Genomic DNA, 12,941 nt, shown 5'->3' with positions numbered 1-12,941 from the left:
ACGTTCTGATTTGCACCCTGGAATGTCATCCTGTTGACCATCTGCCACACTCCTTCTTGATAATCTTTAAATTCTGCATAAACACAACCATCCATTGTATAAAAATTCTTCCTTCAGATTCATAAATAATGCTGGAAAAAGGTTATAGCCATTTAATTGACCCCACTTAGTTCATAGAGAAACTTATACTATGCTCTCAGAGGAGATTAGAAATTAATCTATTGACATTTATTTGTATTCATATTTATTCTTTATCAGATGTCACACAGTAGCTTTTCTGAGTTTCTTTGTGATGCCTGTTCTTTACCTCACAATAAGAAAATATCTCTTGCTGCAGAGAAGCTCTCATCTATTGTCAGAATTTTTAAAACTCTTCAATCTTTCTTTGTCATTAATTACATCTCTGTTATATGTAAGCTCTCATATAAAGACTGCATAACTAAGACTAAAAATTAAATAAATGCATATAAAACAAATATAAACCTTGAAGACTATCAGCAAATCTCATAAATAACACATACATTTGCATACATGTAAATTTAGAAGTGGAGGGGTATAATAAAGAAAAAAATTAAACTCAAGATACAAAATCGTTCATCAACATATTGCAAAAATGCAATTTCAGAAGAAAAGGCAAGGATAGCAGCACAACAATAAGAATATGAACTATAAGAGAAATCATCTACCTAATATTTATAACAGATATTTAATAAATAGCATTATTATTAGCAACTAATGGATTAGCCAAAGTAGAAGAAACTGTTAAAAGTCTCTAAAATTATAAACCCTGTAGAAAGTTGTGAGTGTAAATCTTTAGAGAGTTTTACTGTATGCATAATTCTCTTTTTCAGACTGTTTAAAGTTTCACCTTCCTTAATGCAGAGGAAGGGTCAAGTTACTATAGCACCTAGCACCGTATAATTCATACCAAAGAAAGAATTTAAGTAAAAGAGTGGAACCTACATTTCCAAGAGAAGAAGGCGAAATAAAGTGGAATGGAACATGGAATAGTAAAATTAGCAGTAACTTTATTTTGTTCTTCTACTTTTATTTTTTTTGGCTTGGTACATATGAATCAACTTTCCTTTATTTATATTTTTATCATTACAAAGGTATAAAAAGTTTGATGCAGTATGACCTGACACAACTCAGAAAGAGGAAACAAAAGCATATTCTTTTATTTAAAGTTAAATGTCCACTAAAAAATTCTCTAGTGTTGAAATTCAGAGTTTTCTACTTTATGATTAAGACTGTATATGGATTTTAACTTCCCAATAGTCAAGACTCAAGTGTCTAATTTTTGATAAAGCACAGTGCTACTCTGTCCAATGCATGTGAGTAAATGTAAGCAAGTGAAGAATCTGAGATTTGACTGGTAGAGAAAGGAGAGCCAGGGAGGAATGAAAGCACTGTGTTAGGCTCTCTTCTCTGACAGGAGATAAGTGACTCAGCAGGGAGTAGTAGCTGGCTCATCTATTAGAGGATGTGTGGTGCTTGATTTGTAAGGCAGGGTGAATTATGTGTGCACCATTTTGTTTAGGACAAAGAGAAATCTCTAAATGTTCTCTTGAAACCCTGTGGATAAAAACAGAATTTTAAATGGTCATTCTCTGTAGCGAAATTAAGTACATTACCACACCAGCTGTGAATTCTTGTTTGAAGGACAAGAATAAACTATGGGAATATAAACTGCTTCAGATCTGACAATGCTGAAATGTATGAAGTGAACATGTTAAAAACTACTAGGATTTCCAATGTGTGTCAACCTAAGTACCTGTATTTCAGAACTAATTCATAGTAGATTTTGAATGAGAGGGCTTGAGAGCAAAGGTTTTTAACAGCTGCATAGTCAATATCAACATTGAAAATATGCTTTATCATAACGATGGAAAATTTAAAGTTCTTCTAATAGCGATGGAAATTTAAAGTTCTTCTAATAACCCTAAATAGCCTCCCTTCTCCCAAAACACAAACAAAAAACTTTTTTGTTTTAGATTGCATTTAAATGTTTTGCTAAAAGTTATAAAGAAACATAATAGCCAATATATTTATTTTAGAAGCATAAATGTATTTTATTTCAAAGAAATGAAAAGTTATGAAGCAAAACAAAAACCAAAATATTAGAAATATTGGAAGAAGGTTAAAAGGACAAGGTTTGTTAAAGACTTTGGGAGATGGTGCAGTCTTTAGGGGAAGGGCCTATTGGAAGGAAGTTAGACCAATGGATACTGAGCATTTGAAGAGTATATGGGACCCTGGTCCTTTCCTCTATCTCTTTGCTTACAAGCTGGTATTAGGCAAGCAACTTTGCTCCACCACACCTTCCATAATGTTCTTCCTCATTACAGGCCCAAAGCAAGGGGAACAAGCGACATAGACTAAAACCTCTCAAATCATGAACCTTCACTGATTTTCTCAAGTATTTTGTCACCATGAGGGAAAACTGACTAGCACAGGCAGTCTACAAAATCTTGGTAAATATGATTGTAAATGATAATTTTCATAGCATTTTTATTGTTTTAAAATGAATTCATTTTAAAAGAATATGAAGGTCTATTAAAATTGGAATATATGTATCCAATAAAAGAACTTAGGGACCAACACTAATAATATTTTTGGTAGCAAATCATCAAAGAATTTTAAAGAATAAATTTGAAAGATAAATTGAGTTGGAACCTTGTAAACAAAGAGAGATAGACATGTATACTTATTGTAATCTCTTTCTTTACAAAAATCTGTGATTTACAAATGTACTGTTACAGTTAGAATTAAGCTTAAGACTTAAGTCAGACAAATCTTCTTGCATTAAATAAAGCCTAGTTCCTGAAGAGACAGCATGAAGATCATGAAACAGAATAGACATGCCATGGTAGAGGAATGATTTTATATTAGGGGATTAGGATATATATTACAAAATGCATGCACAAAGTATTCTAAGTCCAGAATCCTGGTTTGAGCCAAAATTTTAAAAAATCTGAGATTTTATGGCCAAAGTTTATTTGCTATAGAGAATAAGAACGGGAAATCATATAATAGAATGTTTTGGTGCTAAAATGAAAATTTTACAATTTAAGGGAAGATAATAGCAGAAATATACATTTGAATCAGAAAACATTTCATATGTTTATTGCTCTAACTTTAAAATTAACTTCTAAACTTTGGTTGTAAATTTCAATAAAATTGTGTCACTACCAATATAGTAAAGTAAAAATAAGGCCATTATTAAAGAAAAATATTTGCAATATACATTTTAAAGTATATATTGCTAAAATAAATCCTTTACTTACTTGGTAATTATCCAAATCCAATCATTAATATTTAATAATTTGTGAACAATACATTTCCAGATAAATATTAAAGATTTTTTGCTTATCATGTTTTTTTTTTATTCACTACAATTTGGTACTAAAGCAACTAAGCAATGAATGACAATGTATCTATTGAGAGCACAGAATAGAGAATGATGCATAACAATCTGTACTCAAGGGTGAATTAAAATGTCACCTCGCTTCTGCTTTGCTGCACTTCCCTGGATGGATTTTTCTCCCCAGTGTGACTGATGATGCCTTCCTCATCTTGGTACTCTCTTAAACTCTCCCCTAGTTGGAAACTGTACTCTGATTTACTCTGCCTGGAAGAATGGACTCTACCTTAAAAGTGTAATGATGCTTTCATCTTTTAAACTAAAAACTTGTAGTAATTGAAGTTACTGATATTCCACTGACTTCAAATGCAAGTTGCATTTCATGTCAGCCTCACTTTTCTGACTAGATCACAAGCCCCTGGAAAGCAGGAGATATGTTTTCTAAGTCCCCACATTCTGCCTACTTAGTTCACTGCTTTCTATGCTGGAAAAAGTAATATCACTTGAAAGATTAAAAAGTGCAAGAAAACTAATGTTAAAAGCTGACTATAGAATTTCTCTTAGTTGAATGACAATTTTCTCCAGGAAAGGCAAGGAAGAATGGTTATACAGAGCAGGTGGAGTGCTTGGAATGGCCATGCTGAGCCCAAGGTGTGAACAGAGATGGAGGAGATAGAACTGCATGAGTATATGTTTAAAAAGCTTTTCATTTTTAATTAAATCAATCAATAAATAAGTTCCCATTGAAAATAATCAAAGTGCATATGATATTTCTAAAAAGTACTATATAGTCTATTATTTTATTACTATTGCTTTTATTTGATTATGCTCTAGTCATTATACTCAATTCATTGTTTCTGGCAGATGTTTAATAATCATGTATTGAATAATTCATACTTTGAATTTACCTTCAATACTTTAACATTCTTATTTTATCTTATTTTAATTTGCCTGCAAAAAGTCCATATATTTTTCCTAATTAAATTTTATGTTAATTTATAAAGTTATATTCACTGATGCATGAAGTTTTTGTACACTCCCTTCATTAATTTTAAAGTGAGTGATATTTTAGATGGGAAGATAATTCTTTCATTTTAGTTTATTCTTTCAAATGTCACTAAATGGGCATTGGCTCTTGTAATTTTAGAGTATTTTTACTACATCCGATCACTTTACAATTTTAAATTATTGTCTGGAAATTTATAGAATTATTTTACATTTTGTTATGTCAAAGGATTTCTCTAGGAGATATCTATATCATTTCAATCTTGAACCAAAATCTTCCTTCACTGAGGGTGTTTGTTTCTTCAATAATGCTTTTTCTATTTAATTTATCTGTATTGTTCATTTTATGACTACATTATATCATGTGATACCAAATTCTCTGTAATTTAATCTATCTTTGCAAGAATAAAAATAACACTAATCACCATCCTCCTATCTAAATTTTACAAAGACAATGTTGAGTCATGGTAAAAGCCAGGGCTGGGACATGGTTGGCCTCATACTTAATTAGTAGAGATACCAGAAAGACAAGCTGTTTGCAGAATCAACCTCTGAAACACTGTTCTGTGTTTCTTCTCCTTTTGTTCTTTCTGATCACTAATTCCACTTAAAGCAGCATCCATTTGAATTTTTTCACCCTACCAGGTTTTTAAATTGTTCATTGTCCATGTTTTCATGTGTCAGTGTGAACAGTCTCATATTTATGTCTAATTAAGATTTTATTTTCCTTTCTAGCACATATAATATGTTTTAATACATACTGATTTTCTGTCCTTCAACATAATTCATCCCTTCCATGCTCTGTGATCTTTCACTTAGGTAAGTTGTTTAAACAAAGTTCCCAGGGATTCTCCTAATAAAATAAATGATGATGGTAAATTTAAACCAGACCTAAATATTTTCTTAAAATCCTCATATCCTCTCTCCTTTGGAGATGACATTCAGGATACATACATAGGCCAAGTTTATTTATCCAAGCATATTATTCCAGTAAATATTTTAGAGGAAGAATCCATTCTTATGCTACAAATACTGTTATCTGACATCCTGACCCATTATCTAAATTGAGCTGCTCTTTCCATGCAATCTGTTTGCTTATACTAATAACTAATGAGAGATTGGGGTTACGTACTGAGACAGAAACTAGAAGAGCATTTGGAAGTTTCTTGGATCTGGAACCAAATTGGAAACCAATGGGTCTCATATCTGAATACAAGGCAGATTTTTTCCTAAAGCATATTTTTTTAAATTAAAAATTTAAGAAAAAAAAGTTTAGCTGAAACACTTTGAAGAAGAAAAAAAAAGTATAGTGTTATATCTTGCTGTTGAACAAACAATGGTAAAAGTTAGAGACCACAAGCACACTCTCAGTAAAGAGTCCTAGAGTGGCATGCTCCAGGAACAGGAACAAAGCAGGGATAAACTTCATCTAAACAGAACTGCAAATCATCCTTTTCTCAGTTAAAACTCTGATTGGATAAAAGTGAAAATCCCTTCTATTCTTGTTTATAAGAATAAACAATGAATATTCTCTACAGAAATACACTAGCATTTAAGCTTCTTCTAGTGCTAAGACTTGGTCGTCTCTGCCCTAACATTCAGGTGTTGAAAACTTGGGCACCAGAGCAATAAAGTGTTGGGTGGTGATATTACCAGGAGGTAGGTGGATCCATTTCCCATGAGTGAATTAATGCCACAATAAAAGCAGCTTGCTGTGTGGGCCCTCTCTCTTCTGCCCTACTGCCATGTCAGGGACAGAATTCTTTCCCTATAGAGGATGAAGTAATCAAGTCTAATCTTGGAAGCAGAGACTGCTCCCTAACCATACACCAGCCTCCACAATTTTGAGGAATAAATTTCTGTTCTCCATGATTAGCCAGTTTCAAGTAATTACTGCAAGTAATTAGACACATCAAGAATGAAGACTATATATCCGAGTTTTGTCTCCTTCCACATTCACCCACCAAACACAGATATGCTAAAAGGATTAGAATAGTCTGACAATTGTCGTTAAAAATCACAAGAATAATACATTAAAAATAGGGAAAAAATGCAAAAGAAAAAAGTTCCCCGTTTTTTTTGTAGATAAAAGTAAAAAAAAAATGACTATCTGGCTAAGCATGGACTATTTGGTCTACATTTATCTGAGTGCATATATTTTCTCTGGTAAGACTCCTGTGTCTTTAAGTATATCATTAGCTCCATGCTGGTGTTTCTACCAATATACTCCCAGCATATGTCACAGTGAGTAATAAAAACTAGGCCCAAAATAAAGAATGTTTTTTATAAACAAGATGGAACATTTAAGAAGACTTTTGTTCTGCAATGTTAAGATAAATTTGCAGGTTCCAAATTAATGAGGTAGAAAACATAAGGCAGGAAAGATCTAATGGGGAGAGGAGAGATCTAGAAAAACATGAAATGTTGTTTTTAATTTGGTTATTTTGCAAGTTGTTCTGGCTATTACACAGGGAATATTGTCAGAGTTTACATGAATGAAGATCTTTTTAGTTGGTTTGAAGAAATTAGCTACCTTATTGTTACTAGGCATAAATACTCTAAATGTCTGCCTCTGGAATTAGCATAGTATACACATATTAATAAGTTATAAATATATAGATGCTTTTACAGAAGTTTCTAGTACAGTTTAGTTCAATGATGTATTAATAATTGTGAAAGGTCTTATCTGAGATTTTTTTCAGCTTTCAAGCTAATAAATTAACCTACCATAATTTAAGGTGACTGGGGAAGACACATGTTCCTGGAGCAGAGATGAAGGAATTTTTCCTCATGTCCACATCAACAGCATAGACACTTGTTCATATAAATTCCCTAGCAATCTAGGGTGAAAATAGTGAGGTGCAAGAGTCCAGGAGCACTGTGTGCACACAATGAGTTTGTATGCCTGCTAAAGAATCTTGAGTTTGGAAATCATAGATCATTTGTAATGAATTGCAAGCAAACATGCCCAAAAAGTGTTTTAAAGAAGTCCTTATCCTCATTCAACTACAGAGTAAATAAAAATATCCTTTGTTCTTAAAAGGCATCCCGTACCTTCCAGGGCTATTTATTACACAGATATTTTAGAAGCTGTAGTCTAGAACCAAAGGGTAATTAATGCTTTTGCTTGCAAGGCAGGAAAGGATGAATGCCAGGTTTTATGGTTTAGTTGTGTAATGTCCTCCAAAAGCTTGTGTGTGATTGAATAAGGACAGTTTAGAGGTAAAAGAATTGGGTTATGAATGATTTAACCTAATCAGTACATTAATCACCTGATAGGGATTAACTAGGTGGTAATTGTAGGTAGGTAGGGTGTGGCTGAGACTCTAGTTCCCTGGGGGTGTGCCTTTTGGGAACTCCCTCTCTCTCTCTCTCTCTCTCTCTCTCTCTCTCTCTCTCTCTCTTTCTTTCTCTCTCTGCTTCCTAGTCACCATGTTCAGAGATGCTCCCCACCTCCACACACTTCCATTATAATGCTCTGCCTCACCTTGAAACCCTAGGAATGGTGACAGCCATCTATAGACTGAGACCCAAAATAAATTTCGACTCCTCTAAAATTGTTCTTGTCAGGTCTTTTGGTCACAGCAATAGAAAAGATGACTAACACACCAACTATGGAAAATTGTTGTCTCATACAAGCACTCTGAGGAGAGGATATAAACATTTGAAGAAGTTGTGGTACTGTGATTCACGAAGAGGAAAATCTTCAGGTCTTAAGGCATGACACACTAAATTACAGTGTTTCCCTTAAATAGTTTCCATACTTTCCATGCAGTTATGATTGAAACCATAAAAATGGAGAATACTGGAAGATTTATTTCCATAGTCTAAGAAACTGTGAAAGTGACTACAGCCTGCCCCTTTCACCACCTCTTAATTTTATGTCCACTTTCTATAGCTGTTGACATCATGTGAAATTTTAATCCTGGTCTACTCCCGTGATTTTTCCCACCTTAGGACCTTGTGACTTCCAATCTTTTGTCTAAAACTTATAGCCACTGCCCTTATTCTGATAAATTTCACTCATCTTATTCCAGAACAGGCACATATCTTATCTGTCCTTACTGTGCATCATGCTTATTCTCTGTACCATTCCATGTGTGATCACTGTATCACATGAGATGTTTTTGAGGGCAGGAAATAGATCCTGACTATACTTGTGAAGAGATCAACACTTAGAGAAACTGACATAAATAGTGTTCAGGTTCACACTAGTTGAGTAAGTGAGTTCCTATTTTGTGCTACAAACATGCTTTAGTTATTTTAGTGAAACTTTTCACTCATACAGAAATTAAAAGAAAATACTACCACTCAAACTTTATATATATTATAATGCTACTTTTGTTTAGATATGTCTCAGAAAAATAAGACATTGCATAAATATCCACCTGATTTCACTTCTCATTTCCACCCACAGTTGACCACATTTCTGAATTTCATCTGTATTATTCCTAACCATATATTTCAAATTTATTAATTATTTACTTAGTTATTCATAATTCCTATATATTTAATGAATATAGTTATAATTGATATATAGTCTATGTATACATGCACATGGATATATCATCAAAATATGTATACTTATACACACATGATAATTTACTATTAAATGATAATTTATATATTTTATATATATATAATATATAAATTATCATTTATATAAATGATAATATATATCATTATATATAAATATTATATATAATTTATATATAAATTATATAAAATATTTATATATAATTTATATATATATAAATATTATATATAATTTATATATAAATTATATAAAATATTTATATATAATTTATATATATATAAATTTACATAAATTTATATATATATATATATATATATATATATATATATATATATATATATATATATATATATAAATTTCTATATCCTTCTCCATGTAGTTTTATATAGTTTACAATACGTTTAGAAACTTCATTCTTATTTTGATAAATATTTTCCAATTATTTATACATATATTTGTCTTCTGTAATTGTTCTCATTTTATCTAAAGAATTTCTGATTTGTTTTTGTTTGTATGTTAGTTTTGATGGCTCTATGTCAATGAGGTACATCCACAACGTTTTTTATTTTATTTTACTTTTTGTGACAGGTGTCTTGCTAAATTGCTGAGGCTGGCCTGGAACTAGCAATGCTCGTGACTTAGTTTCCCAAGTAGTTTGGATTACAGTTGTGCCCAGCTAATTCCTTTTTCTTTGAATAAAGATATTATTTCTTTATTTTCAGAACACTAAATATTTCTATTGAAATGCTTTTCATTTATGAGTATCTTTGTTACTTAAAGTGAATTTATTTTTTGATATATATTTTTTAATCTAACTCCCTATTGAAAATTAAAATTCTTCATCTTTATCATACACAGCAATATACATTTCTTTCTCTGCTGTTTGGATATATCTGTGTTTTTTACCTCATCCTTTCCATAAAGTATTTGGATATGTTGCTAAACTATGGCTTTCTGATTAGATGCCCTGGCTTGGGGACTGTGTGTGCTTTCTTTTGTGTTTCTGAATATGCACTTTCATTTAAGCAGTAGGCTCAAAAACATAATGGTCTTAAGTTTTTTTTTTTTTTCTTCTGGACTGAATTTTATGTTCTAGGGGCGTGTGAATGTCTATGAATTCATATAATATAATGCTCAAGCACCCCAGTTACAGGAGTATTGGATTTCTAATTTGAATATTTTACACTATTATTAATAATTTTCTTCTTTGTGAATAAACTATATTATTCTAATTCATTTATATACAATTAGTTCTTCTAAGGTGACTTAGTAGTATTTCTAATTATGAATAATCCATGTCACAACTGAGGCTCAAGAGGTTAAGCAGTTCAGCTTTTATAGTGCAACCAAGACATTCTGCTGAAGCACATTTTAAACTATGCATTAATACAATTTTTAAAGAGAATTACTGTTTTTTTCTACTGAAGGTAAATTGTTTATTATTTATAATTTATTGAACCCTCAAAAGCTATAAGATATTTTTTAAAATATTTTAAAACATCCTTATACAACTGTCGACAGGCTCCTCTCACTTGAAAAAGATTAACCAGTTTAAGCATTCATTTGCTTGAACAAAATAGTTGCTTAAGAAATCACACATATATCCTTTCAACAATGAGTGCATAGTTTGAAGGAATATGATTTCAGTCTACTAAGGCAGAAAGTTAAATGCTACCTCCAATTATATATTTATTTGGAATGCAGGAAAATCTGAATTTTTTTTAAAATTCACATGTTTATATACTAAACATATGTGGATTATAGCATAGGATGTTCAGATGTAAGTAAATTTACAATGATGAGTTAAATGCAATTTATTCTACACAAATATATATCCTTATAAGCAGAGTAGATCATGAGGCTACTTAAAATGGGAGAGACAATGAAGATGTGTATTTCATATGAACCCTATGGCTGCATTCACACTGTAGTATATACTCATTAGTAAAATTTAAAGACACTCAAGGATAATGGCAAAAATGCTTTTGTAGAAGTGTACCAAAAGAAAATTAAATGTTGATTCCACAATTTATGTAACATTTTCCTTCATGTCAATTTGAGGCAATTATTAAATCTCAACAGTACCCAGATTAATATGATCAGTATGTATGATGGTGCATGCCTGCAATCCCAGAGACTGGGGATCCTAAGATAGAAGGATCACAAGTTGGAGACAAGCCTCAGCCATTTAGAAAGACCCTAAGCAACTTAGCAAGACTATGTCTTAAACTAACTAAATAAATAAATACATATGTAAGTAAAAAAGCTGGAGATGTTGCTCAGTGCTTAAGTGCCCTTGTATTCAATCCCCAGCATGAAAAAAAATCATGATAAAAGTTAATTTGGAGGAAAATGTTGATGCTAATTAGAAAGCTACACAAACTGAATGGCTTATTATTTGTCTAGATTATGAGGAATCCACCAAATAAAATATCCCAAATAATGATGAATCTTCTTAGTTACTAAATTACGGTATTTCTTCCTCCCCTCAATACAGAATATTAAACAAAAATGATTTTTAAAACTTCCATAACACCTCACAATTATGCATATTTCCACCTATACTCTGGAAAATGTTCCTAACAACAAAAGGAAATATAATTTCCCCAGCATATATTTCCTGATAGCTTTGCTAATATAGATGATTTCAAACATTGCATTTCCATTCATAACTGTCTCTAGAATATATTTTTCATTTTTTCTAATTTAAATATTTTTACCTCCTAGCAGTTGTAGCAACTTGCATAAACATTTTTGTCAGCTTAGATTTCTCTTAAAATTTGCCCAAGAGCATATTACTTGTGTATTTCTTGTTTAAAGGAATGGTTCTGAATAAATTCAAAGAAAACTATTTGTACATATGGCTCAATTTTAAATACAAGCTATTCACAGATCATAACACATTAACATCAACTCGACACTGAATGCTGATTTTCAAGCTGTTTGTGGGTATATAAGAATAAAGAAAAACTAATCAGACATCTTCCATATTAAGTCATAGCAAAAAACACACAGAAAAAATATATTTATGTTCACCTTCATTGTCCTTAAGGGTGAAGTTTGGGTTGATAAATAGGTGTTCATCGAGAAAGAAGTTAAACCTTGGTCCATTGGCAAAATCATCTTTATCTGTGGCACTGATGGTATGAATAACCTAAAGAAGAGAAGCATACTAAATAGTAAATTTAATTTGGCTTATTCACTTGGTTTTAATTATGCCATATAATTTTAGTTGTTACAAGGATTTTTAAAGATTCTTTTTCCAAATCAATTGTTTAAAGTTAAACTCATGAAAGCACCAATTACTTTGTTCTCCATTGTATTGGATTTTAGAGGGAAAAAATATTATAATTTATACTCATTTACAGATTTTTTTCTACCAGAGTATAGATACTTTAAAATATTTGTTAATACTCATAATACCTTGGGGCCAATTATATGTAAAGTTTTGTGTGAATGCCTCTTTAGAGAGATGTAAAGCATTGTTTGCACAAAAATAAACACCCCAGTGTTGATGTAGAACAGTCTCTCAGTATATGTGGGTTTCTGTCAGTAATTACAAAAGCAGTGGATGCTTAATTTTTTTAAAGTATATATTGCGAGGCCTTTGAGATCTTGATCCAATTCCTGTACTTTATTGGTGAACAACCAGAGTCTCACAAATATTATGCTATGTCCCAAATCTCTGAAATAGTGGCAGAGGCAAAATCAGAACCCTTGGTGATTTATCAAGAACTTCTCTTCTTTAGTGGTCAAGAGAAAACAAATCTAAAATCTGGATTCAGTGCACCTTAAGGAGAACACTAAATTAGAGTATATAAATAAATCATTTCTAGTGGTACAAGATCAAAGCAAATTCTAGTAGCTGTGGCCATTGTAGTTTTAAAAACAAATACCCAAGCAAATAAACAAAACAATATTTCTCTCCTTTAAAATTTTATATCCTAAACATTTATGTGTCTCCTTATTTTTTTTCCTGCCATGCATTAGACAAATTAAAAACAAAGAGAGGAAAAAGAAAACAATAAGTTTGTA

At 31.4% G+C, this 12,941-nt stretch overlaps 1 protein-coding gene across 1 annotated transcript in view; it reads right to left on the bottom strand.

Moving 5' to 3' along the window:
* Positions 1-12,941, bottom strand: part of LOC139702403 (cadherin-18-like) — a 215,788-nt gene that overhangs the window by 13,206 nt on the left and 189,641 nt on the right. The window contains 1 exon segment of the mRNA XM_071603491.1: positions 11,943-12,060. Within this exon segment, the coding sequence (XP_071459592.1) occupies positions 11,943-12,060 (118 nt within the window).

This window comes from Marmota flaviventris, chromosome 17, assembly GCF_047511675.1.
Source record: "Marmota flaviventris isolate mMarFla1 chromosome 17, mMarFla1.hap1, whole genome shotgun sequence".
Taxonomy (NCBI): domain Eukaryota; kingdom Metazoa; phylum Chordata; class Mammalia; order Rodentia; family Sciuridae; genus Marmota; species Marmota flaviventris.
This window is presented reverse-complemented; position numbering and strand designations above follow the sequence as displayed.